General features: G+C 38.9%; 1 protein-coding gene across 3 annotated transcripts in view; it reads left to right on the forward strand.

The window, feature by feature from the left end:
- tnmd (tenomodulin) overlaps positions 1 to 27,660 on the forward strand; it is a 73,289-nt gene that overhangs the window by 16,745 nt on the left and 28,884 nt on the right. For 2 of the 3 annotated variants that reach the window (XM_088597480.1, XM_088597478.1), the window contains exon 2: positions 8,435 to 8,569. In XM_088597480.1, coding sequence (XP_088453606.1) covers positions 8,435 to 8,569 — 135 coding nt within the window. Of the gene's footprint in view, positions 1 to 4,265; positions 4,400 to 8,434; positions 8,570 to 27,660 lie in introns of those variants that run through there. The other variant, XM_088597479.1, reaches the window with a different exon arrangement.

Raw genomic sequence — 27,660 nt, forward strand, 5'->3', positions numbered from 1 at the left:
AGTAAGGGAGTTTGTTGGCCACGGATGAAGAGGAGGTGATTTATCCAGCTGAATGTCAAGTCTGGTAAAATTCAAGATAGAAAACACTGGAGGTAAATAATACACCCTGCTTGTCAAGGTAATGGGTCAGCCAGAATGGAGCAGTGGAGTCCTCTTTACTGATGAATCACAGTTGTGTAGAACACAACTACACATCACCAACTGTGGCACCGCTGTTCAAAACCATCGTCTGACTGTTGTTCACAACATGCTGATCAAAGGGAAGGTCCAAGTGTGCAGGTTTGGAGATTGTTGGCAACCCGGCTTTGCCATGTCACATCACAGCATGAAATCCTAGGTCCTCACTTGTCTTTTCTGTAGGCTCTCCTAGATGTGAACACATTCCAGCAGGACAACGCATGCCCCTGTAATTCTTATAAAGTGTCAGAGACGTTATGCTTTGCATGCCTTATTTTCCAGACTTCAGTCTCATTGCACATCTGGGGAGTGACATGGCCAGCAGAAAGACACATATTTGTCCAGAATCTAGGAGAGGAAAGAGACAGATTCCTACAAAACATCTAAAACCTGGTGCAAAGCATGTGTCCCAACAAGCTGCACACCTGAAGCTTTCACAGTATACCCCCCCCACCCCCACTCCCCATTGACGAGCCCTGTTGCTGACAAATGTTCATCAGTATGACGTAATTTACCCATCAGGGATGGTCAACAAAAATATCAGTGCACCTGCTAGAAATAAAGATTTTGCCAGTTTCCTAACAAGTTTGTACATTCTTGCAGTCATAGCTACTACATTTCCTTTGATGCTGAATCAAAACAGTGTCCCGCAAGAGACAGGGCAGATCTGCCACTAGCCTCATCCCGTGCAGAGGAAATGTTTCTTCTCAGGTCATGGGCATGACAGGATCGATCCGCCCCTGCAGGAAGCATACCTGTTCTGTGTCTGGGTGCATGTCCTGTCTATGTGAGAAACGTGTGGGTGCTTGTCTGCGGCACTAAAAATGAGAAACGCAGAGAGTGAGAGGTGAAAGGAAAAAAGAATAGGAGAGGAAGGAGTGGGAGAGAGTGGGTGTCGAAAAAGAGTGAAAACGCTGAGAGGATGCCATTGAGTATAGTGAAAGGAAGGGAAGAGGAGATAAAAAGTTTCTCTTGTGACTTCAATAGTGAAAGTTCTAGGGTTTAAGAATATACTTGTATAAAAACAAAAATGTACTATTTAAATCTTCATCTCTGTCAGTGCCATAATCATGTAAATGAAAATTAAGTCACCATAGGATACTAAGGCAGTTTCAGCCACAGGCTTGTGGAACCTTACTGCCTTGCCATGTGCTGCAAATCATTTTGCTTATGTATGACTCTCAGCCCAGGATACGTAGACAATTAAACAGTCAGTCTGTGTAGGCAGGAGTGACATACAAAAACACCAAGACGGAAAAGAGACTGGTTTCCCTCCTTCTGTGCAAAGACTTTTCAAGCTATTGGTTGCCGAGCTGTTTGTGTGTCTTTGTAATGCACACTTGAGCTTTTGGAATACTTTTCCCTCCATTGTTGGTTTTAGAAAATCTAAAAAAAACAAGCAAAAAGGTGACGGAGCTCGTCAGTGTCTTATCAGAGCACTGAGTGAGAAGCTGCTGTTTGCTCTCTAATTCTTCAGCATTTTGCTCAGGCAGTATGCACCGCAGTTCTAATCTACCGGTATATGGTGTTATTTGAGCCTAAATTGCTATTTATTTTCTTTCATCCATGTAGAACTTCTTCTTTTGCACCACCAGCTGCTGAAGGATTTGGGTTCCTGAGTTGATCCTAGTGCTGACGCTGCGTTATTCTTGAAAGGCCCGCCTGATGTGCCCAGACAAAACAGTTTGGTAATGGATGCGATTTATATAAATGAGCAACAGCTGACTAAGGCTTTTGGCCATCTGATCTGATGGACATGTGTGTTAAAATCTTCTCCAGTATATTAAACCTCTGTTGACCAAGATTACTTCATATTTTATCTATCAGTATGACAACAGTCCCTTTTTGTGCATTGGGTAGAGCAGATCATCAGTATGTACTGCATAGTATAAACAGTATGAAGGGGGGGAGGTGAGTATCCTACAAGCATTCATTTGTGTGTACAGCATGTAACTGATATTGAACTAGATAGTCAGCTGTCCTGGACATTCAGAATTACCCACATCAGTCCAGTGTGATCAGTGTGATGTTGTAGAAATTCTTAACTGTCATTTTGATGCTTTTTTAGATTTATTTTTTGTTTTGCTAATTTTTTTCAATATTCTAGAAAGAAGAAAATTAAAATATATGTTTATTAAGCTACAAATGTATTGAAATGTCTGAACCAATTCAATTTTCCTGATGTAAGCCCTAATTATGAACATAATTAGGAAAACAGAGATGGTTTTTCTTATACATTCAGAATTGTCTCAAATGTATGTACTTAATTTCTAAATATTTGCATCACTTACTGTGGGCTTCGTTTGTATGTGCACAACTAAAAAACAAATATTAATTAATTAACAGGGACGAGTTAGCACGAGTTAGATTTTATAGAAAAGCGCCTGCTTACTTTTCATCAGGAGAAGGTCAGTGTCAACTTTAAAGTTAACATAGTACAATTTACAAAAGGATATGGTATATAGGCATATTTATAGAGCAACTAGAATACATTTCCTAATTATTTGTGTGATTTGAATAAATATATCTCCCATAATACAGGGTTATCTAGGATTCTTATGGGATTCTTAAGTTCATAGGCTTCATTACATATTCCTCGTGTTCAAAATTTCAGTCTTGATCCTGTTAAAATTCTCCTTGGCTTAGATTTTGAGGATCAGCCAGATTTTCACAGATGTCGCAGCACTCCGCTGCATTGCTTTGATTGTGTTAAAAAGTAAAAGCCCTAAAGTGTAAGAATGTCAAAACAGACCCTGCTTGGAAGTATTTTCTCTGGAGGGTAGCTAGAAAAATGAGCTGCATTCTGTCATTTTTATCCACAGTCCTTGCAGTATATTTTGCAGAACATTGCTATACTGTGATACTGTGATTGCTATACTGTGTAGAATGTGCTGTACCCTTGTACTCAGTCTCTATATACTGCAAAATGTGCTGTACCCTGGCGCTCAGTTCCTATACTGTGTAGAATGTGCTGTACTGAAGTGCTCAGTCTCTATGTGCTGTAGAATGTACCGTACTGTGGTGCTCAGTTTCTATATGCTGTAGAATGTTCTGTACGGTGGTGCTCAGTCCCTATACTGTGTAGAATGTGCTGCACTGCAGTGTTCAGTCTCTAGATGCTATAGAATGTGCTGTACTGCAGTGGTCAGTCTCTAGATGCTATAGAATGTGTGGTACTGTACTGTGGTGCTCAGTCCCTATACTGTGTAGAATGTGCTGTACTGTAGTGTTCAGTCTCTAGATGCTATAGAATATGCTGTACTGCAGTGTTCAGTCTCTAGATGCTATAGAATGTGCTGTACTGCAGTGTTCAGTCTCTAGATGCTATATTGTGCTGTACTGCAGTGTTCAGTCTCTAGATGCTATAGAATGTGAAGTACTGTGGTGCTCAATCTCAATGTGCTTTACTGTGGTGCTCAATTTCTATATGCTGCAGAATGTGTTGTACTCTGGTGTGTGCATGAATGTGGTTGTGTGTGCGTTGGTGGTTGTGTGCACCTGCATTTGTGGGCGTGTGTCTGACAATGTGCGAAACAGAGGGACTATGCTGCTCAATGTGTTGGTTTCATATCAAATCATTCACTAAGACTTTTTAATGGACAACAGGGAGAGAACTGAAACAAGCTCCTGTTATAAAACCAGCCAAGGCACAATTTTCTTTTGAGACATTCTTCTGCGTGCTTTTCTGTTCCTGAAGTGAACTGATCTCAACAGTATATTTTATTTCTCACATTATTGTCCATCAGATACCACCAAGTTATTTTTTGCAGGGAAACATTTTCCTTCTTTCTTATTGCTGTGTAAATATATATGCTAAATACAAAATATATATACACTAGTATGCATTAAAGGAAATACAGATATCTTATGTATTGTATGTTTAGTTGCATATGTGTTCTTTTTCATAAGGTCAAAATTATGTTTTATGCTTTTACTTTTTACGCTAATATGTAAAAGTGTTTTTGGAAGTAACCAAATACAGTTGCTGTGTGAAATGGGTAGTTTTATTGAGCTCTTGTATATCTCTACTCGGCTGAGAGAAACCCTCCCTGTGAACCGAGCTCCCAATGACCTACAGAATGAAGCTGGAACTCCCTCACTCGTACACAGGCAGAGCAACTCTTTCTTGGGCAGTAGGAGTGTTTCTTAACAAGTCAGTCTTCCTCAGGACACCATGGACTCAAACTGTCAGTCCAGCAGTCAACAAACTCTCTGGAAGGATGTGAGTTTCATTCTAATTTAAAAACATTTTTACATGTAATTTATTCTACAGCTAATATTTGTTGTGGATTTTAATAATGGATTTTAATTTTTTGGCTAACTTTTATACAGATTATATTATCACTGGAAATGTTATTTTATTTTTTTTATATTTTCTCTAAAAATCTTTAATAATAATTGCAATTGTATTTTTAAGACTTTATCAATAAGCACATGCTCACTTTGCCAGGATATTAAAATTTCTGGCAGTTCCTTTAGGGTTATAGCAGACTGCGTCGTGAGTTCATTTCAGACTATCTTAAATAAAGAAAATTTCATCTCTTCTAAAGAGATGAAAACTCTAAACATTTTTAAGAAAGAAAAAATTTTTTGCAGAATTTTGAGCTGTTTAACTGCCATAATCAAATTTAGAACATGGTAAAGTATTATAACTTTGTAAAACTGAAAGGAACTAGTTTAGTAACATTTCACAAATGAATTTAGCAAAGCAGACTGTTATTTTAAGATCTTTCCATGCTGTGCTGGTCATCTTAACCTAGAACCTAAAAGACATTAGCAGTGGAACTGTAGTGGCCCTTCCTGAAGGGAGCCTGGGGTCTGAATGTTTGAGACTGTGCACAGTGGTGTTTCTCTGATCTTGCAGTGTCTAAATAACGAGCACACTTCAAACACATATCCTGCAGTCTGTTTGACAACACGAAGGGTATGGGCTTCAGACTCAGGAAAAACAAGTAGCGCAATGGCTGTCTAAGCAGCCCGGGTGTGAAGAAAAAGAATTTGCCCTGAAAACATATAGTGAAGAATTTTAACAGAGTTCTCCTGGAGCGCCTGTATCTCTGACCATAGTCGATCCACGTGTGCGTATAGTCGTGCTTTCAAGCAAAGGGTGTCTATTGGAAAACCAAGTGGCCTCAGCAGCCTTTTTCAGCTCTGCATACTGATCGTTTCTGCTGTATATTAAGCTTTCATTGCTAGGCTAAGTCTGTCAAGATGTTATATGAAATTTTTTCTGTCCCGTTTCTGCCTGATTGCTTTCCCTCATGCAACAGAAAGACGCACAGCACCTGAACACCGTGATGGAAAAAAACCTCTATAAACAATTGAATCATGTAGTCGCACAAATAATTTTGTGTTTTTGTGCAAGCAGAGCAGTTCTTAATTATATTATCAGATTTTCCCTCCATTGTCATAATTCTGTGATGAATTTTAAGTCCTGTAAATTAAAAAAAAAGAACAACTTCTTTTCACCCCCTACTTTATTTCTTGCATTCATACACAAGCAATTACCTCCCCTCCACCCTCCACTGCAGCCTGTCCGCCTTATTTTTCCCAGGGAAACTCCCAGATGGGACAGAAGGGGAGCTCCTGGTGAAAAGCTTAACGATGGCTGTATAACTCACGCATTATGATCTGCCTATGAGGAGCTGTCTTTGCCACATTTAAACTTCATACTGATTTAATGTTAATCATTGGCAGTGTGTGTGCTTTCTGGGTAATTTAAATTCCTAGCAGACAGAAGTTTGTCCCGCAGTCAAATTTCCATCGGTTATGCAACACATGACGAGGGGCTTGATTGTGGCAGAAATTTCCAGGCCTCTAAAAAATCTTGATCTATCACCTCCTGTCTCCCATCTCGCCTCATTAAGCCTCTCTGTGCCAGATCGTGTGCAGCGGGGCTGCCCCAGACCGGTGCCTCCTATCGTTCAGAATCGCCAAACATTCCTTGATGCCAAAAGCAAGATCAATTTACAGCGGCCTTGAAATAAAATATACATTAAATGTTGTGCTATTTGTGTGATCCCTGGCCTGAGTGGCAAAGAGCAAAGCAAAGTTCTACCAAGCTGGAGTTCTTCCAGTTTAGAAAAATGAAAAGGGGAGGACAGCGGTCTGTGCCACGTTGAAAACTAAACGTATCAGCCTGTGCAATTAGTGTTCAAATTTTTATTCATCCCCAAATAAAAAGATGTACTTTTCTCCATTGCAGTTTATCAAATAAAAAATGCAAGAAAGGATTTTCATGGCACTATTTATTTCTGTAGTTTCTTTTCCCTTTACTGTCCTTAGTATGGTTGACCTTACTATCATCCTGTTTCCATTCTTCAGTGGGATATAAGTTGTATTTTTAAGTTTCCGTATGAAGAATGAAGTGCCTATTACAAGAAAGCAATCAAATTTTCAGAGAAAGAGTTCAGAATGAAATCAGAATTGATATTTAACAGTGGCTGCTGTTTGATTGCCTGTGCAGACGACTAACTTTCACTGAATAGTTGGATTAACCAGCACAGTATATTCGGTATAGATTAAGTTTACTCCATGACCCCCGCAAGCTCTCCTTGACTGTGTTACTCCACAGGTTTGAAACAGGGATCCATGAACATTAATAAAAAGTACAATATTCATGGAGGATGCACCTACAGGGCTGAAACAAGAAGTACTTCAGTGCACAAGGAGCTGTAGGTGTTTGGAACAAGTTAGATGGTGATGTTGCTGAAGCAAGTTCCCTGTTGTCTCTCAAGAAGCAGTGGGATGAGATCCTATGAACAATAAACTGCTGAAAACCAAGCAGGCAAGCCAGAACAAACAGTCACATTGTAATTGTTACTGTCCAGTAAGTTGTTGCAGTAAAGTTACAGTTTTTGAGACATTGTATTGAATACCTGTTACTGTACCGTACTGTGTATGTACAGTACAAATACACTACATTGTACCAATGTAGTGGACTTAGTCCAAGGGCTAGGAGTTCACAGCATAGAGCAAGTTTGTATTGTACAGCTCTTTATTGATGTTAATGATGTCTTCTCGTTTGTTCACTTGTTTGCATATTTGTTTAAAGAGCTAATTTATACTGCTCAATTCTCTGGGTCTTGGAGGCATCATCATTAATCCAGAATGCTCTTGTAAGCATCAAACGTTTTTTTTTAAATGAAGCTTTAAATACTTCATAGCTTAAAGCTTTTGAGCCCGATAATACAAATTCCCATTTGGGAAAAAGGGTTCCTTAACTTAACCTTAAATATATCTTTCAAATGAATACATGCTATTTCTTTGTTAATTAATGGTTGTTCTGTGTGGTATGATAGTTTACCTAAAACACACTGAGGATATAATCCCCTGTGTGTATTTTCCCAGTATGATTATGTCTCATGGTGCAGGCTATTTCCTTGGTTCAGTGTTATACTGTACATGTGAAGATTGCCCTGAGCACTCATTATGAGCAGGGCTGACTGCATATTCGTTTAATTATGTATAAACTATACTGCCAGTGTTTCACAATATTACATGATACAGTTCTCTGTGACACACCATGCCAAGAACTCAATAAATCACAATAGCACATCAAATAAATAAATAAAGTACAGTGATGTGCTTAAATTAATTTATGTTTAAATATGTCCAAACTCCAAACAAATTATGGGATGCAAAATGGACCTTTCCTCAAAGAGGGACTTAATTATTGTCTTTCTCTGAGGTCTGCTGATGGAATTTATATTTTTTCTCTTATTTAAATTTGACTTTTTATTATTCTCTTATATGCAGTACTCTTATATGTGTAAGTTGACACATTTTCATAATATTTTAAAACTGAGTACTGCAAATTAGCAAGATGTGAAATTTTCTGACACTTAATTATAGTTTTATTCAAAGCAATAAAAAGACTAAGGGCTGGTCTGCACATAAGCAGCTGCTGCAGAGATTCTTACGGCTGACGTTCTGCTTTACATCTCAGCCCAAGGACAGAGCACAGTCACACAGGACCCTCGCATGCAGAAGCGGATGTACAGCTAGTGGTCCCATCAGGAGCATCCTGGCAACAACTCCTTTACTTTCACCAGCTGACCACACTGCCTCCTGTACGTCTCCTAAGAAACTTAACAATGTCGAAATTAACAATGACATGAATGGACAGTAACACCGCAATTATCGTTTCAAAAAGTACTTGAAAAAAAAGGATATATACGTTATTCTAATGAGGTAAAACCATGTTGTTAAAGGTATGTATAAACTCTCAGACTGCATACTTTTGTTTTTGTCCAAGGTTGAAGTAGCAAAGGAGAAGAAGAGCAGATACCGCAGCTACCAGCTGGGGGCGCTGGTGGTGACCCTCCTAGTTCTCTCCCTGACCCTCTGTGTCTTCAGCCTCAAACACTTCTGGACCCCAGGCTCTGGGAAGGTAAGAAGTCAAAGCTTCTTCTTAACAATTCACTAAATTGTTCATGGCCCCTATCGTCTGTGGCAAGAATTCAACAGATTCCACAGCAACGTCTCAGCCAAGCCAATAGCTTAAAGCTAAAGGAAAGACAGTCAAAATAGCTGACCTAAAAGCTGAAAGAAAATAATAAAGACCTACAGGTCCATTCTGCTTTTATTATTCTGTACTGTTTCTGAGAAGAATGCCAGTATTTATCATTCCTGATGCACCTACAGAGCCTACACAGAACCTCTTCCTAAAATTTCAGCACTCCCTGCACTCACTTCCAAGTCTTTTGGTTTCAATTTGCAACCAAACGTTTTTTAAGCTTTAGATCCATATGCCCTTTTGTTTAAAAAAAAGGTCATATTAGATTATTGGCTTCACCTTTTCTGTTATGTAAAATACAAAGGCATTAAATTAAAAGGTGCATGGAGACAGAGCAATCGATAGGCTACTTCCACAGCCATACTCAGGAGTGGGAATTGAATGTGAGAATTGAGTTTCTTGAGAAACTACAGTATCAGAACAGTATATCCAAAATAAACACAGTCAGAGCACTGATCTAATAAGAAATGCTGCAACTCACTTTTATCGTCTAAAATAAAGTTTCTCATACTAAAATTATAGTACTTTTGCCTGCAAACTTTAATTTTAAGCTCACTTTGTATTTAAACTGTTCTGTTTTAAGTGGTTCCTAAAATATTTTTTCAGTTTCCATATGTAAATATATTGTTTTCAGGCATTACTGCCTATTGGACACAGAAGCACATAACTGGAAAAAAAAAACTTTTATTTCAGAGACACTTGACAAACACTGGTGGTGCAGTAGCCAGTAGCTTGACAAGCAGTGCTACTCCCTCACAGCTTCCCCAGTAAAACTGCTGGGGAACCCCTCTGGTGCCCCTGGCCACAGCTGCCTGCTAGTACTGGCTCCATTTGAGCCAGCTTGTTCATCAGGGGGTGTCTTATACCAGCTGAGCCACCCAGGAGCACCAGACAGCCAATTATAACTGAAGTGCCACTGAATACAGCCGATAGACAATGAGACAGATTAGAAATGAGTAGTAACTATCAAGTGCACATTTTCCCCAGCTTCCACCAAAGATTGCATACATAAGTTTAATGTGTATTCTTTCATTCTGAGGACTGAGGCCCAGCTTTGGCAGGAGTCACAGCCAAGACCTTATTACTGCTGATTCAATGAGTTTTGATGGACTCCTAGTGGATCCCTGTTTTTCCCCTGAAAACATCTGCAGCTTTGCTGAAGGTGTTCTGCTTTGCATCTTCTCATGACAGCCCATACTAGAGAGGAATAATGTTGAATTTTAATCAGGACTGGTCACATCAGTTTTTCCTGTTATTGCCCATTAAATGCAGACATGACAACATGTGTCGTCTTGGTGGGAGACAAGGTCCTTCACTGTAGAATCCTGTCAAGGCATGCTTTGCTGTGCTGTCCAAAATGTCACACTGTATATATATGAATGCTGGTTTGTTTGCACCAATTATATAAATTGTAGCATTTACAGAAAAGTTGAGGGAAACAAGTCAAGGCCTTTAGGAGTTTTGCTCAGTTGTATGTGTAAGTTTGTTACATCCAGGGGAGCACCTTGTATTGTGTCAAAAGAACTGTAGTTTAACATGGATAAACCATGTTTATTTGTGAAATTAAATGGTTTTATGTTACAAATGGGAAATGTGCAGTTTATTATTTAATTATAAAGATGGTCATCATAAGAACACAGTACAGGATACAAACAAGAAAAGGCCTTTGGCCATCTACTGTAGCTCTGAGGATCTCATCCAGCTGTTTCCTGAAAGAAGTCAGAGTATCAGCTTCCACAACATGGCTGGGCAGCTTGTTGCAGACTCCCACAACCCTTCGGGTAAAGACATGACTCAGGTTTTAAGTTGCTCTTGTACATAGTTTCAGCTGGTGTCCTCTGGTTTGTGTTCCCCTGTTGATTCTGAAGATGTCCAATGGGTTGATTTTGTCAGTGTCTTTGAAGATTTTAAATACCTGAATCAGTTCTCTTTTTGGTTTTAATGTTCCCACATAATTTTCATCACTTCACATCAGAAAATATGGGGAAACATAAAAGCAAACGGAATGTCAAGATAAACATTTAATTAAAACAATTACAGTATATACAGTTATACAATGCAGAAACAGAAACGCATTCGGAATACTGTGTAGTTTTCTAGGCTCAAAGGAATTTCTTAAAGATTAATATTCAATCTTTTATGAAGAAGTTTATCAAAAGCCTTCTGAAAATCTAAAATATAGCATCATCATTTCATGTGCTGTTTGTATCTACAGTATTACTTCACAATGGGTATTACATTTTGGAAGAGAGCCTATGAATAAGTGAGGAATATCATTCAGCCCCTGGAGGTCTCGAGTACTTCCAGCACATGGAAAACCTCTGCCTCCCTTGTGCTGATATTATTTACATATTTGTTTCCTATGGGCTGAGGCTTGTTTTATTTTCTTCTTTGGTGAGCACCTCAGTCAAAATAGCAATTGATAAATTAGTCATTTCCCGTTTGTGGTCAAAATATTTCCATTTTTTTATGACATTTTACTTAATCTATTACTATATTTCTTTGTTGTTCTCTTGGAAAAATATTTATTTTAATCACTGTTTTTCATTCTTTTTAAATAACCTTTTTTACCTTTGCTTATAATTCATTATACTCTTCTTTAACAGGATTGTATTCTTTTTAAATTATTTTATAAAGTGTTTTTTCTTTGTATATTTTGCTTAATTGATTTCTTCAATCATGAGGAACGCAGTTTCCTTGCCTTTGGTTTGTTTACTCTTGGGAAGCTGTTCTGTTCTGAAGATTCTGAAGAATCTCTTTAAAGTGTTGCCATCCATTCCCCACTGATTCCATGTCTATCCTGTCCCACTCCTTAAAAGGAGTTTCTTGAAATTGTAAACCTTTATTTTGGATTCTACCTTTACTATTTCAAAATATACTTCAAAGAATACTATATTATATCACAGTTCCCCATTGGTTCTCTCAGCTCAGTTTTCCTCACACTACATTGATTGTTTGAAAATACTAATTCAATACAGGCATTTCCTCCTGTAGCTGTATTGGCAAACTGAGCAAGGCAGCAATTGTTAGCCATGTCTACCATTTCAGTTTCAATTGCTGACAATACCGATGAAGGAAATGAAATTCTCCCATGAAAACTATTTCTTCCTGTACACATACATCCCTGATTTTGCCTTATATGAAACTGCATTGTAATTAACATCTGATTTTGGTTATCAGTAGCATATCCCAAACACTATACCCTTTAGATTTAAAAAAAAGAACATTTAATTTCACATTCTGCTCCTAAAATAAAATGTACTGAAACAGATTCTGTTTAGCCTGACAATGTGGGACATTCCTTTAGGCTTTGGGATGGCTGCTCCTTCCTAGACTCCAGATTTGCAGAATCTTTTTGTAACTTGTTTGCCAAACATGCACAGAGTAAGTGAGCTCTTACTTGAAAGTATATATCATAACATTGTTTGCCTCTTTTATTGCTTCCCCAAATTGATCCAAAGATTCCATGCATGTGATTTACTCATTGGAAAACAGGGGCTGTCACTAAAGATATAAATTAATTAATATCCACCTACCTCTGCATATGCAAAAGTGCCAGGATATGATAAGCATCTAATGAAGCCTAGTGTGGCTAAAGAAATACAATATCACTTTAATGAGATATCTCCACCTTTTAAATACAGTAATTTACTTGACAGAATGTGCGTTAAACATATCTGCTTAGTTGAATTAGCTTAATTTAGTTACCAGGCCATTTCTTCAGTGGCAAAGCTTTCGGTTTTGCTGGCTGTGTTGTGTATTATTATATTTGTCAGTTTCAGCTCTAAAAATGAAATATCTGGGCTGCAATAAATTTGTTGACACTGTTCCAAGCCGTTTCCACTGCCTGTCCACTTGTAATTGCTGTTGGCCATTTAACACTTGTTTTTCCTATCAATTTATCTGCAGAACCAGAATGAAAGCCCACTCCTGCTGTAATTGGAGAAAACTCTTGTCACAGTAGTTCATCTTGCTAAACAAGCTCCTTTAACACCAGATGAAGAGCATTTTTATTGCCTACAGGATGAGCTCATTTTTTTCTCGCTGGGGCAGTAATGATAAGCATATAGCAATTCATCAATAATCTCATGCAACAATAAGTGTGTAGTCTCCATGTCTCAATTCCTTAAACAAATGACAGAACTTTTCCAAACTTTTTCCTTTTCCATTAGGTTTTACAAACTACAGTAAAAGCTAGGTTTTAAAATCCATTGAATTAAAACTCAAAGTTTTCTAAGAGAAATTCATCTTTTTCTTGTAACTGACAACATAAAGAGAAAAATAATGTTCTTTGGAATGCTAGCAATTTGCGTTTGGAAGCTTTAATTATCATAGTTACATCCTAGAGCCATGTGATTTTAAGATTAATGTCCCCGGGTACATCATTAAGCTTTGGAGTAAATTTAGTCATATACGAGATACCTACAGTATGATGTGTATACAGTATATACATATTAACGTACCAGTCTTACTCCTCAGTGTACAGCGACTCCAATGTGTCAGTGAGCCAGAGGACTCCCAGGATGTCAAAATATGGTGTAGCGAGTCGGTAGTTAAAAAGCAAGGGCCCATACATTATACTTTGTCACAGACGTCAGGTGCACAGATTACTTTTTAACAAGAAGTAAAGCAGCAGCCTTTAATGGTCTTTGGTGCTCGGCAGCCCTCCTCTGTGGAGAGGCTGTGTGCTCTTCTACCTTGTTAATCCGTCTCCTGCTCAACTTTTGTACTGACAAGCACTTTTCACGGGAATCAATTACCTCGTGGTTGTTCTTTGTCCACAGTAAATATTTCATGATTGGGGGTGTGAGGTATCATTCGCACCCTAATAAAGTGCAGTCGTTCACATGCAGCACATAAAGTGAAGAAGACTGCGTCAGCTCTGCCAGGGCTTTAACGTAAAGGGCTGTCACTGTAGCTTGATCTTTGTGTCTAAGCAATCATGGCATCTGCAGAGGTGGGCTGCTCTTTAGCTTCTGACAATGAAAGAGATGGAAAGAGTTCCAAGCATTATCTACAGCTTGTTTGACAGCAAGCCTTTTTAAAAATGCCTAAAGAAAGCAGCTGGACTGAGGCCTATGTTTCACTGGCATGCTGTAACATTCAGTATTGATGGAGACTTATTAATGGAGGACTGGGACTCCTGAAAACATTTCAACACAGCTCGGTATTTCTGACCTGAATGGAACGTGCAACAGTTCCGGCTGTTTTAATCTATTTTCTGTGGCAGACAGTTTTAAACTGATTAAACCAGATTTAATTCAGAGCATGTGAAGCTGGATTCTTATTTTTGTGTGCAGTAGCATCTTAATGTCAAAGGCTTCTTACTCTTAGTATTATTATTCCTTCCAACATCTTGTAAATGATTCCCCGTTTTTAAAGGTCTAACTTCTGGCAAACTAATTGGAAGCCAATGCATCAATACCCCTGGAGACTGTCTGCTGCCCCTCCCCTGGAGCAATAGGAGCAGCTCTGGCAGAGCAGTTTCCTGAGCCTCTCTTTGCATGAACCGCTATGGAAAGGTAATTTGTTTGGTGAATTATATTTCAATATGACACAGGAATCACTTGGGAACTTCTTTTAATTACTTGCAAACATATGTTCTTACAGAAGCCGGAGAAGATAAAGAGTTTGCCATTATTTTTCCTGGCTGCCGGCATGCAGTCCTGTGAATGGGAGCAGCCGAGGTCCCCTTTCACTCCAGGCTACTTTCCCAGGATTTTGCATAATAATCTGGGCAGGAGGTGTTTGTGTTTCACTGTGCTGCTTTGTTGATGATTGTTGCCAGAGGTCTATCGAAATCAATGTGATTGTCTATCAATGCATGCAATATTAAAGGCTGTATGTATGTTACCATCTATCTTCTTGTGAATTGAGCAATCTCTATCTTCCCTATAGTATCACCTAAAATGCGTTCAAAACTGTACTGTACATTCTCTCTGTGGCTTGAGATCCACTGTATATTATGAGTCTGAAGCTTTTCACATCCTTGGCTGCAGTTCTGATGAGTCCAGATGGAGGAGCAAGCTGTGAATGAACCTAAATCGTCAGGCTGCACCCTGTCCATTCTCAACGATCAAAGCTGACAAAACCCAGAGGATTAGTCAGTAGCCTTGATATACCTACACACCCATACACCTGATATTATCTAAATAATTTATATATGTGTTTAAACTTGTTTTTCATTCTCAGGAACATGTATGTCCTGTAGCTTCAGGTCAAAGGTAAAAAATATCCCTTCAGCTGCTGTTCTATTTAGCATCAACTGTACCAGCTGTTTACATTGTAATTTATTGCACCACATTCCATTTTCTGTTATTTATGGAGGTGTGCCAGTGTAAAATCTATCAGCAAATGCTAATGCAGACAAGGCCCCCTCAGGTCTTGCACAGCTTGAATCCCATTGCTAGCACCACGCTCCTGAAAAGTGGAAAGAGCTGTGCACACATTCAAACATCTTCCTTACAATGTGCTGTGTGTGTGGGCCGCAGTGAAGCACTGAATATAGAGAAGTGTGCTGTAGAAATTGGTGGTATGTCAAGAAGATAAGGCTTTCATTTTGCAAGGCATGTCTGATTAAGTACTTTGTGCCATCTTTTATGATAAAGAAAAGAAAGCTATTAAAGTTATTTTTTGATCTTTTAAATGTTCATTACTTTGGTTTTCCTTTTCCGGAGATTGCTAGCACACAGCAATTTATTGTGCGTGTGTCTCATTGTGGTTCCGCAGTGAAGGTCGAATGCAGAAAGAGACAAGAATTGAAGAGTTTGTGGAATCTCTAGCAGGTGCATTAAATCTTAGTCACGCTGTAGTGCAGTTTACAAAAAACACTGTAAATATCATTGAGGCATAAATGCAAATAGACTTTTTTGCAAAAGAAAATGCTTATTTGCCAGTTAATTACATTACCACAACATTAATTTTTAATTTAGTTAACTAGTTATACTTGATCTTAATTATATTACAATATATTCTATGAAAGAAAACTAAGGATATTAAGTAATCATTTTTTATAATCTGTTGCGCTTTTATTTAATATGACATGCTATATGTTTTGCAAGAGTATGCCATTCTCAGTGAGCTACGTACTGTAGCAATGAAGTCTTTCTAACTACATGACATGGTTCTAGTGATGTTGGGCTATCATAAGAATATACAATAGTTTACAAACAGGTTCAGTCTGTAGAACTTGCTTAGTTGCTAGTATCTATGTGATCTGATAATCCCATCCAGCTGTTGTTTTAAATTTATCAACTTCGACAGCATGGTTGGTTAGCTTGCTAAAAGTGCCTCCTGTTCACAGTTTTAAATGAACTTTTCCTTTGTTTCGACTTGTGTCCTCTAGTTTGTGTTTCACTGTTGATACTGAAGAAGTCCATTGGGTTGACTTAGTTGGTGCCTTTGAGGATTTTGAATAATTGAATCAGGTATCCTCATATTCATCTCTTTTTAGGGCTAAAAAGATGCAGTTATTTTAGCTGGTCAGTGTAGGACATTCCTTTATGAATAGCTCACTCCAGACTGATTACAGAGCAGTAATAGCGTTTTCATAAAGTGGGCACCAAAACTGAACACAACTTTAGTAAATCAGACACTACACTAAATAAATAAAGCATTTTCAAATTAAGTTACATTTAAGAGAAACAAATTTGAATGTGACAAGATGAAAAATTATGTTTAGAACAGTCTCTTCAGTTATTGTCCTGAAATGGAAATATATCAATCCACAACTACATGATGTTCCACTGGGAAAATAATAGTCTTAAACTCACCCTGATAATATACATTTTACAGTACTGCCATATACAGTATATAGTATGGCTCAATAGTACCTGCCTCGCAGCTGTGGGGCCCTGGGTTCAGATCAAGACCTGGCATGCTCTATGCATGGAGTTTGTACAGTATATACTCCCTGTTTTCATGTGGGTTTCCTCCCACACTGTGTACTGGTAGGTTACTGGTAGGTGTACTGGTAGGTTATTTGGCTTCTGGGAAAACTGGCCCAGGTTTGAGTTTGTGTGTGTTTGTGTTTGTCTGTATTGTAGACCGTGAATTGGATGAAGTGGTTAGAAAATGGATGAATGGATAGTACCAAACTCCTTGACCAAGAAGAGAATCTGCCTGTAGACTGGGGGTGTCCATCGTGTTAACAAACACGGTGTGTAACAATCACAGTGCCACGCTCTGCACCTGTTCTTGTGAGTAGCAGCCCAAAGTATCTCTAGCTGTCTCATCCATGGAAATTAGATTTTCATCCCTGATACAAATGGTTCTGAGACACTGGGCTTTGTGTATTTAATAGTGGAAATGCATGGCAAAAAGAAATATCTGACTGCGAACAAACTGTCTTTGTGTCTTTAGAATCTGATGACCCTGCAGCTGGGGATTATACAGATTTTAGCTGCAAGGTGGCTGGATGCATTTGGGTGATATAATTCATCTTCACAAAGCCCTGAAGGTGAATGTTAATCTACCAAGATTGGACATGCTGTTACTTACCGGAGTCCTTAACCAACGCCAAATATTTGCATTACAGGAGAATAAGCAGAGAGCACAGGTGTCACAGACACTGCCTTAGGGAAAGAGGAATCTAAGGCCGGAGGGTATCACTGAATTATTCAGAAGGAGATTGTATTGTGGGGTATTTGGATCATTTACAGGCTTCACTGATCCCAAGGCATTCTTTCAGAATCACTTCACAGCCATTCTTTATTACTTCTGCATTAGAGCCTGATATGTAACTCTAATGCTAACACTGTAATGTTGTGCACTTTTAGCTACAGGCATGAATTGGGCAGCAGGGGCTTAAAACTCATTTCTGGAATGACTGTTTATTTTACCGGTGGTGGTCTGAGACCCCTTAACTATTCCCCAGTCTGCCAACAACAAGATTCCCTGTGATTGTTTAACGCGGGGCTGTAATTGGTCTTGTTACACAAGCCTATCAGTCTGAGACTGAGGGAGTACACAGATAACTGCATGGTTAATGGATTTCTAAGAACATGTGAGGGGGTAGATTGAGGATAGAGGGGGTCCTTCCTCTACCTGGCTCAGTTATGAAAAGCTTTTGACCAAAGGGCTTTTAAGATGTCATGTATATATACTTCTGCATAGCTGTATATTGTATATCAGCATTCTGAGGATGATGAATAGATCAAATTTGTCTCTTGAGCACTGTCACAGGTGAATGCAAAACAAAATAGTCACAGCTACACCTATGATATATATATATGTTAACAGGTATTGTGAAAATTAATGACGTATGTTAGCAGGGCAACCATTATGTTCTTTTCTCAGTATATCCCGAAAGGTAATTTTGTTAATAGAGCAGAGGAAGAAAGAAGTGCAGCAGACTTGCTTGTCTAAACAGCCAATTTCAGGAGACCTCTGGGAATCGCCGCCTCCTGCCTGTAATCATTTTTGATTGTACACGTCAAGCCTGTTCATTAATTTAAAACCCTATGTCCTCTTCTCCCCAGCTATTTAAATAAACTGCTCAGTGCTCCTTCAGCCTAAGATGATGCATTGTGTCCTACCAACAAAAAAAATCCATTTCCCAAATCATCACCAGCTGCTCGGCTGATCCTGAGCTGTGTTGCAAGGCAGGTGCCCACAGAGACACTGTTTTGCCTGCCAGTGGGACTCGGTCCTTAGGAGATGCTTTGATGCAAAGAAACATTAGCACATGTCAGGAATGCTCAGAAGTTTCTGTACCTTGAAACTGTGTGACCTTTTTTCATAGTGAAGGAAATTCGAATTTGAATTGGCGGCAGCTAACTGTTAATTCATCAGCCTTTTATTTTTGTCCTAATGAGATTTTAGAACTAATGAGATGTTATAACCTCCTGGCTATAACATCAGCACGTACAGTACAGGTATGTGCTTCAGTGCAGCACCAGCAGTTTTTTCTGACATGTGGCAATGCTGCTGAGCTGCATCTTATGCCAGCAGCTATATCACCCTGCAACTCACAGCTGGCTACCCACTGAAGTTCAGCAGGTGTGAGCCTGGTCAGTACCTGGATGGGAGACTCCTGGGAAAAACTGAGGTTGCTGCTAGAAGAGGTGTTAGTGGGGCCAGCAGGGGGCGCTCACCCCGCGGTCTGTGTGGGTCCTAATGCCCCAGTATAGTGACAAGGACATTGTATCATAGAAAGCCACCGTCCTTCAGATGAGATGTAAAACCTGACTCTCTGTGGTCATTACAAATCCCAGGATGTTTCTCGAAAAGAGTAGGGGTGTTACTCCAACATCCTGGCCAAATTTCCCATTGGCCGTTACCAATCATTGCTTTCTAATAACCCCCATCTCTGAACTGGCTCCATCACTCTGCTCTCCTCCCCACTGAGAGCTGCTGTGTGGGGAGCGTACTGGCGCCCTCTGGCTGCCGTTGGATCATCCAGGGGGGGCTGCACTCAGGTGGAGGGGAGTCCCCATTACCTGTAAAGTGCTTTGAGTGGAGTGTCCAGAAAAACACTATATACAGTAAGTGTAAGGAATTATTATTATAGTGCACATTTCAAATATATAACCGAATTTTAATGTCTCAGTTTTTCTCCTGTTCCTTTAATTCAGCCTTCTCAAGTTCCCATTTGTGTGAAGGGGTTCAAGGGCCAAAGATGTTTCCTCACTCTCATTGTGTATCATCTTTGTTTTTTCTATCCACCCTGTCCTGTAAATAATTGTCGTGGCAACATCCATCAGGTGCTCATCTATTATTCTCAGAGCTAGCACCATCTGAAAGTGCCTCTTTTATGAGTGATGTTACTGTAGCATGCTGGTGAATTTAAACAGTGCTGCAGAAAGTGCAATGAAGTCTTCAGCAACTTTCAAAAATAAATTAGTTGAAGTTAACAACCCATAGAAAACAGGAACATGTCTAATGTTATTTATATTTTAAATAGCGATCAGAAAAATATGTTGCTTATCTGAGCAGTATTGTTCCTTGGCATAACAAATTACTGCACTTAAGTCTTGTGATTTCATAAAAACGCCAGGTACTCAGTCTGTAGTATTTGAGTTGAGGTTTAATTGCCAAAATGAGTTCATTAAGAATCTGTGCAAATAGACATTCACTGAGACATGATTTTAATTAACTCAAGAACAATGAAAGAGATGACCATGCCAAGACTGCCTGGTTACTATTGCCATGCCTGAACACTGACTGAGATGAAATTGTCATCTTCTGTGTGTCAGAAGACATCTGAGGCAGTGGCAGAGAGTTTGGTGGAATGATTTACTGATAAATGCTGTTTTGCCAATGTCAGTATGAGGATGTAATCGTTAGTGTTTTATTGACTGTTGCTCTGTTCAGACCAGCAGGTAGGACTATGGGAGAGTGATGATGTAGAAAGAAATCTCCTTTAACACAATAACTCCTCTGGTGCAGGTTGAGGGCAGACTTACAGTTTTTCAACACTTTTCCTTTCCTGCAAGCCAATCTAAGGTGTCAGTTTTTGACCAGGACAATGAACGACCACACAGTGCTTGGACATAATAAATTAAAAACCAATGTTAATGTCTTGCCATGAAAAGCTTTTCCTCCTGTCCTTAGTCAAGACCATTAGAACATTATCATTTTCAGCTAGGAAATGCCATCAATGGGGGGCAAATGGAATTTTATTTTTATTTTATTGTTGCTCAGGAAGGTCAAAGAAGACAAAATTACACCCCTCAAAAAGCATCTGATTGGATGACCTGTCCCTTGTCAGAGAGAGGATGACAACAAACTTCACTGCACTTACAAGAAGTAGAACAGGCTAAGAGACTGCAGGGGGTGGATTAAGCTAGTGCTTTTGTTTGTGACTCTTTGGAGCAGATTTTATCCTGCATTGTCCTTGAGTGTCCAGTACAGCCCAAACACAGTTTTTACTTTCCATTAGGAGAATTTCAGGAGCAGGTCCTTGTTAGAGAAAGTTGTGTTGTTTCACAAGGGTTGAGGGGGCCAGGATCAAGTCTACCAGTCTGCTCATTCTACCAGATGTTCTTGCATTTTTTATTCACATTAATAAATCACACACATTCTATACTATTCGGTGTGCATGCCAAGATTTTAAACGGATGGTCTGCATTCTTCACCAACAGAGACTAGACATTCTGATTTATAGCTGCCTGAGAAAAAAGCGACAAGTCTTACTCTGCATTCAGTAGTTTGGAATAAATCTTTGAAACCACATTTACTGTATGCTGCTCACCTCTTATGACAAATTTCTATTGGCTAATCTATAGGTTATTTTCTATAAATTGTAATTTGGTCTTCATCAGATTTTTTTCCTAACTTCCGTCAGAATTATAAAATGTTTTATTTCCTTCAAGACCCAAAGACTATGGCATATTTTATCATACTGTACATAATAGTACACCTTAGAGTCTCCAGTTCATAGATAAATAAAAAAATAACTCATCCTTGTATGGTATTTTACCAGTATCTTCAGTATGTGAAGTGCTGATTGCACAATTGCACTGGTATGTAGTTTACATAAGATAAATTAAAATCCTTAAATACAATTATGCCCCACTGCACTCAAAATGGAGAAATGTTTTCTGTGTTTCAGAGCGACACCGCTGCGGTACCGTAACATCAGCACATTTTCTGAGTTGAACTTTAACTTCAAGTAGAATCCGCTACAGTATGTTCCTAAATTGAATCTGGATTGGGTCTACAAATTTGACTGAAGGAGGAAAACTCAGATACAAACAGACACTGAGCAAAATAACTGATCCCCCTTCCTCAGTCTATGGTTTGGAACGACAGGATTTCTTGCCAATGTCTAAACTGCTAAAATCCAATCACAGATGGCTAAGTCACTCAGACGTTGTGCCTGAGCAGTGCTTTTCTTAAGTGATGTCTGTGCTTTGCCACCCACAAGTACAGACACAAAGCAATTGCACAGCTTAATCACACCAAGTGGAGAATTAAACTCTGAGCAGTGATAAGAAAACAGCACAGGAGGTGCCATTGGTTTCAGCTCAGTGCATAGTTGATGGGTGATGGAAAAATGAAAAGCTGAATTTTCCCTTGTTTCTAGGCTTTATTTATAGCATTTTTGTATTCAGCACCATCTGTTTTGACCATTCCCTGTTCCTTTTACTTTCTAATACAGGCCAGATACCAATGTAAAGGAAAAAAAAGTAAAACGATAACTAGCATGGAAAATTTCAGGACTAATCAGTAGCAAGAAAGATTGTTTTCTTTAAATACTGTCACATGGAAAGTATAATGGGTGTCAGCCCAAATAACAGCTTTGGTCAGCCTCTGCAGTCTTTCCTGTCTCCTAAAGCAGTTTGCAAGAACCATTTGCAGGAATTGTTGCTGTAAAACGTTTTATCATGGCATTTCTTTTACGATGCTTCTGAAGTTTGTCACCTTTTACTGTGAGCTTTGTAGAATTCTAAAAATGTGGATGCAATTAACAACACTTGATTTTTTAGCATTAAAACTCAGATGTCTTCCTTATTTTCTAAGCCATCCTTAATTCTTTTACTATAGTCATGCATGGATTTCTAATGTAACCTTCCCCAGAGATTAAGATTGAACTCTCTTGCAAGCGAAATTTCTCTAATACTGTGATGCTTTTAACTTTAACAGTATCTTGCGTGTATTTCTCACTTCCTTGTGATGCAGGTGAAAGCTGCCGATGTCTGCAGGAGCTCTGCATTGTCAGATGCACATGAAAATGATTTTTTTTCCGGTCTATGCCAATTCACTAGATGAAATGGAAGCAATGTTTAGAAGCAACGGGTCGTATTGAAGCTGGAAAGTAAAAGCATCAGCAAATAGAATTACTGTGAAGAACTCTAGTATATTTGCCAGAAAGACTATGTGAAACCCACTTGGCAAAAAATTGTGTATATTTTAGTTTTCAGTTTGGAGAGGCAATATTTTTTTTATTTCTCTTTTTTCTGTATAAAAGGAGATCACTCTTGCTGTTTTCTTGGCTTTCTTCCTTTTTCTCTCTGTAGGCGTACAGAGTCAGACTTCAGGAGAAGTAGCTCGTTAGAACACCTCACAACTTCTATTTATTTGACAAGTAACGAATCGTGGTGTTCCTCCAAAGGCTTAGCCAAAGCAATAATTGTGCACACTTTTCAAACCATTTGCAGCAGACAAAAAAAGATTAGTCAATTTACCACTTGAACAAGTCACTAAAAAGACTTAAATTTATGTTTAGAAAGAACTAGAGATTTTGTAGGAAATGTAGGTTTCTTTCTAAGCTGCAAGGGTAAGAATTCTCTACAGCCCTACAAAACACTTCCGTATGTATTTATTCTCCATAAAACTCATCTTTCCAACAGCTTTCCAATTGAAAGCATGAGAATAACTGAAAAGACAGATGGGATATTTATCCATAATATAGATGTGAAGAGAGGCTTATGGAAGAAAAAGAGAAGATGTAGATGCCCGTAGATGTGATAATGCAATAAAATGGCATTATGATGATTATTTATTCTTTATCTTACAGTCATTTTTCGAATATTTAAAGTATTTTAAAATTATGACACTGACAACAAAACATTATAGATATTAGCTTTTGTCATTCTTCAGCTCTGAGAGCCCAAACCAATAAAACAGCCTTCTAACAGCATTATTTAGGGTGTTATATGTCCTGCTAATCAGCACGACATAGCTAGTTTTGAGCAGTAAAACTGGTGTAAATGCTGTATGTCTTGCATTGGTGCCTTTTATGAACAGGCAGCCATTATACATTATGGGGATCCATATTAATTAGTTCTTGCTTTTTCACAATGCTGAAGCAGGACCATATAAATAGATTTAATCAGGGCAAAACTGTTGTCTGCTTTTAAAAAACACCATAACCCTGAACGCACTCTTTTTAAGACACATAGATATCAATTCGCTCAGGCCATTTCGCAAAGTTAGAAAGTGGAACCTCTAGAGAGATCTCTTGCTGAGCTTCATGTTTGTTTGGTAAAAGAAAGTAACCAGAGACAGATATTTCACCTTTATCGGAACTTGTTTACAATGTTTTGTCCAGTGAAAAGAGACTTTGTGGGAGCTTAACAATAGAAACTTTTGCTGTACCGTGGCAGAATGGAGCAGTGGTATGAAAGTGCATGAGTAAGGATGGCACGGGTTTTTGGAGATGTGACTAAACCAACTGGTAGTAAGTCCAAAGGAGGGCACACAAGTTAGAAAAACATATGGCCACGTAAAAAAGTGGTGCATGAAGTGTCTGGTTATTAGTAGTGTACTTGTGCAAGAGAAAAAGGCTGCAATGTGCAATGGAAAAAATACACAGACAAGGTTACACCCCAAAACCAAGACAAGACTGATGGCTACACCAGGGTAAACCCCCTTAGTTCTGCCCCTGGCTCCTTCTGGACAGGTGAGACCGCTGAGACCCCATTTAATCCAGAGGTGAGACGGGCCTGTAACTCTGATTCAGAATGGTGGAGTAAACATTCAGGGACAACAGTGTGGATTCACAACAGGTAAAAGAACATACAAACGTGCAAATAGATTAAATTAACGAGACTAATTTACAATTGCCAAAGACGTGTAAGCAAAGGAAATTATTTCTCAGAATGACAAATATCACAGGTAAGCAAATGATAAGAGTGCAAAGGAACAAGTAATAGGTTTATTCCATGCTGAAAAAAAGAAGAAAGAGAACACAACGTTTCGGCCGTGGAGCCTTCTTCAGGTGTGAGAGAGACAGGGCAGTAGATGATAAATGATAAGAGTTATGACTGGCTTCAACAGAGGGTGTATAACAGAACTTCATCACAGGAGAATTTCTAGAAAAGTTTGGGAATAGTAAAAGGAGGCAAAATTACACTGCAGGCCAGGATCTAGTCTGTAGAGGAGCCCCTCTGGAGGAGGTGGGTGAGATTGTTTTCAGCCTGCGAGGAGTCACTGTGTTTAGGACTGAGCTAAGAATAACTGGCTCTTATTTGTTACAAATTAAAGTATGCCCCTGGCTTCATTATCCATAATATTATTAATTGATTAACTGATGCATTTATCCAAAGCAACTGGTATTTCTACTCATTTCTGCAGTGGGGCATTTTACTGGAGCAATATGAATGAATTGCTTTGTTGAAGAGTAGCAGCGTCCCACCCATGATTACCCAACCACTACTCCACACTACAGTGCATAGCAATGAGAAAAAATGCATAGAAGTGAGACAGAACGTTTACAGATACTAATATCTGTACATAAAGAATAAGATAGCCATGGCGAAGAACAGTGTTCCTTGATCTACTAAGAAAGCTTATCTCTTAAAGCCATCTCTGGTCAGATTTAGACTTTCTTGAATGTGTGGCAGTTCAGAAGAACACTGCAGCTCAGCGATTAAATATTTCAGAGGCTCTTGTAAAGATAACATGATGAGGTGACTTGCTGTGCTTCTCTTGCTTGTTAGTGGGTAAAGAGCTCAAGTGTCTTTTCACCTCTAATCGCTTAGAAGTCGCAGTGATCAGTCCTTCACGAATATGGCTTTGGAGATAAAGTTCCTGCATTGGGGAGAGATTTTACACGTTTGCTGTCACATGGATGTGTAGTTAAAAAGATACACTCAGCACATACTGTATTCAAATTGTAGCAGGATAACTGCAGCTGAGCTGAGAAGAAATTAACCTGTTGTTTTTCAGTCTTTGTTAAAAACATTAAATCCCATTGTGTTTCATTGAAAAAGTCTTGAGAACTATAGAGATTACTTTCTATGCAGTCAATGATGTATTTATTAAATGTCAGTAGTTTTCAAGCAGAAAATTTAGGAAATTAAGAGACAACTTATTTCTTTTCCTGATCAACACAGAAGTAGTAGTCCTTTATAGCCTTCTCTCATGGAATGAAGAAACTGCGAGGTTGGGCCTGGTCAATACTGAAGTGGGAGAGCTCGAAGGAAGACCATCCTGCTGCTACAAGTGATGTTGGAGGACCAGTAGGTGGCGCCCTCACAATAAAGTGCATACACAGTGTCGTAGAAGGTGCCAATCCTTGACGTTGAAACAAGGTTCTGCCTGAAATCCGCTGTTTCGTTGTTGGCTATCTGTTGTAAGGTTTAACTGTATACAGTATAAGTGCACACTCATGCCCATGTATTTTTCACAATACATTATCTACGTTACACTCAGTGTATATCATCTCTTATCAACATGTCTCCACTCTGGTTTAGTCAGCACTGCATCAAGTCATAGCAGCAATGATGACATAGTTTAAAGATGAGAAGAAACTCATAACGACAGCTCTCCTGCGCACCTACAGGCGATGGAAGCAGATTTGTAAAATATCGTATCTACCTCAGTCAGACAGCTATAAATGTCTGTTCTTTCAAATGACTTTCTTTATTATTTTTCTCTGACATGAGCTGGGCCCAAACAACAGCTGAAGAAATAAAAAGCCTGCAAATGTCTTCTCACCTACTTCTGTAGTCAGGCATCTTCCCTATCAGCCTCTTCCTTAGGCAATATGTAATTAAAGTAATAAAAGTATACACAAACCCTTTAGTTACATTCTTCTAATGCTTAATTGATCGGGATGCTTAGGTAATGGTAGGTCTTATCTGCTTGCCCTTGGTTAAATGGCATGTGTGTAAAAATATTTTTAGTTCTTCTTTCAGCACAACAAAAAAGCAAACAAAGGCTTAGCAGGTGCACATTAAGAAAGTGCATTTATGTTATTGTTAAGAATGTAACATATTGAAAATGTCTGCAAAAGCTTGAATAATATTGTTGCTTTGGTAATAAGAGGCAATAAACAAGCTGTAACAAAAAGACACATTTGTTGTAATTTCTCTAGTGCTTTCAGTTTTAAAGTGACTTAAATACCATTGATTCCCCATTAACAACACACTCTGTACAGGTGGCCAGATAAGTGTAGTCTTATGTGCAATGCAGCATGCAGCCTTATGATTCTTTGGTACTGATTGTTAATACTGTTTTGCCACAGGAATTCAGGGAGAATTGAAAAATCTCTTTATTAAAAGGGACACCAGCTAAACAAAAGCTGGCAGGGTGACAAAGACATTTCATCCTGCTGTTGATGTGAACTCTCTCATGGCAACATTGCTTGTAATTCAGAGAGCCATGAATGGGTATTTACCTTAATGTTTGGTTTCCCCAATTCTGTCATTCATTTATGAAGATGCATTGAGTCTGCTAGAGTCTTAAGGGATGCCTTTGATGAATATTACATGGTACATCTTTTGCCCTTTTGTCGTGCAAAATTGCCTGTATTCAAACACTGAAAATTTATTTTCGATAACAATCACCAGCAAAATGTGTTCTTTATTCTTCATAAAAGAACCCCCCACATACACATTCTCGCTCTCTCCTTCCGCCAGCCTGCTATCAAAAAGGCAGCAGCTGGACACTCTGGTCCTATTGCTTCAGTGGAATTATCTTTAACTCTTGCTTTGCTGCTTACAGTCACAGCACACGGGCCTCAGTTATAAACTAGCAGAGCCATCAGGTGTACAACAGGTCTGCAGAGGCTCAGGAGTACTCAATGTCATCAGAGGTTACAGGTAGACTTGTCCACTTGACAGGCCCTGAAAGTTGTTGTGCTTGTTGGTGTCAAGGTTATTAGAACAGCAGCCCTTTCCCAGGAGTGCATGTTCTTTAGGGTGCAGTGTGGAGTGATGGTTATAGCTCCAGACTGGAAGGTGTGGATCCAAAACCGAGACAGGAGACTGAAGTTGTACCCTTCAGTAAAAGGACTTCACCCAGATTGCTCTGATTAGTGTCATGCTGTATTAATTGGCACACCCCAGTTTGTCATCCTACATGACAGCCTGTTCTCCATGGTAAATTAAGAATTAAACCTCTATAACAGAGCTGTGGCAATTGTCAGTAGAGCTACTAATTCTGACTCTTATTTATTTGGGCGATTGGCTCCATTTTCAAGAACTTACATTAACATAGCCAGCTATTTTGATAGAGAGAATCAAGCTGAGTGAGATCACTTGAGAGTGCAGCAGTGCCTCACCTGGGATTTGAAC

This window comes from Lepisosteus platostomus, chromosome 10 (assembly GCF_059453375.1).
Source record: "Lepisosteus platostomus isolate fLepPlt1 chromosome 10, fLepPlt1.hap1, whole genome shotgun sequence".
Lineage (NCBI taxonomy): Eukaryota > Metazoa > Chordata > Actinopteri > Semionotiformes > Lepisosteidae > Lepisosteus > Lepisosteus platostomus.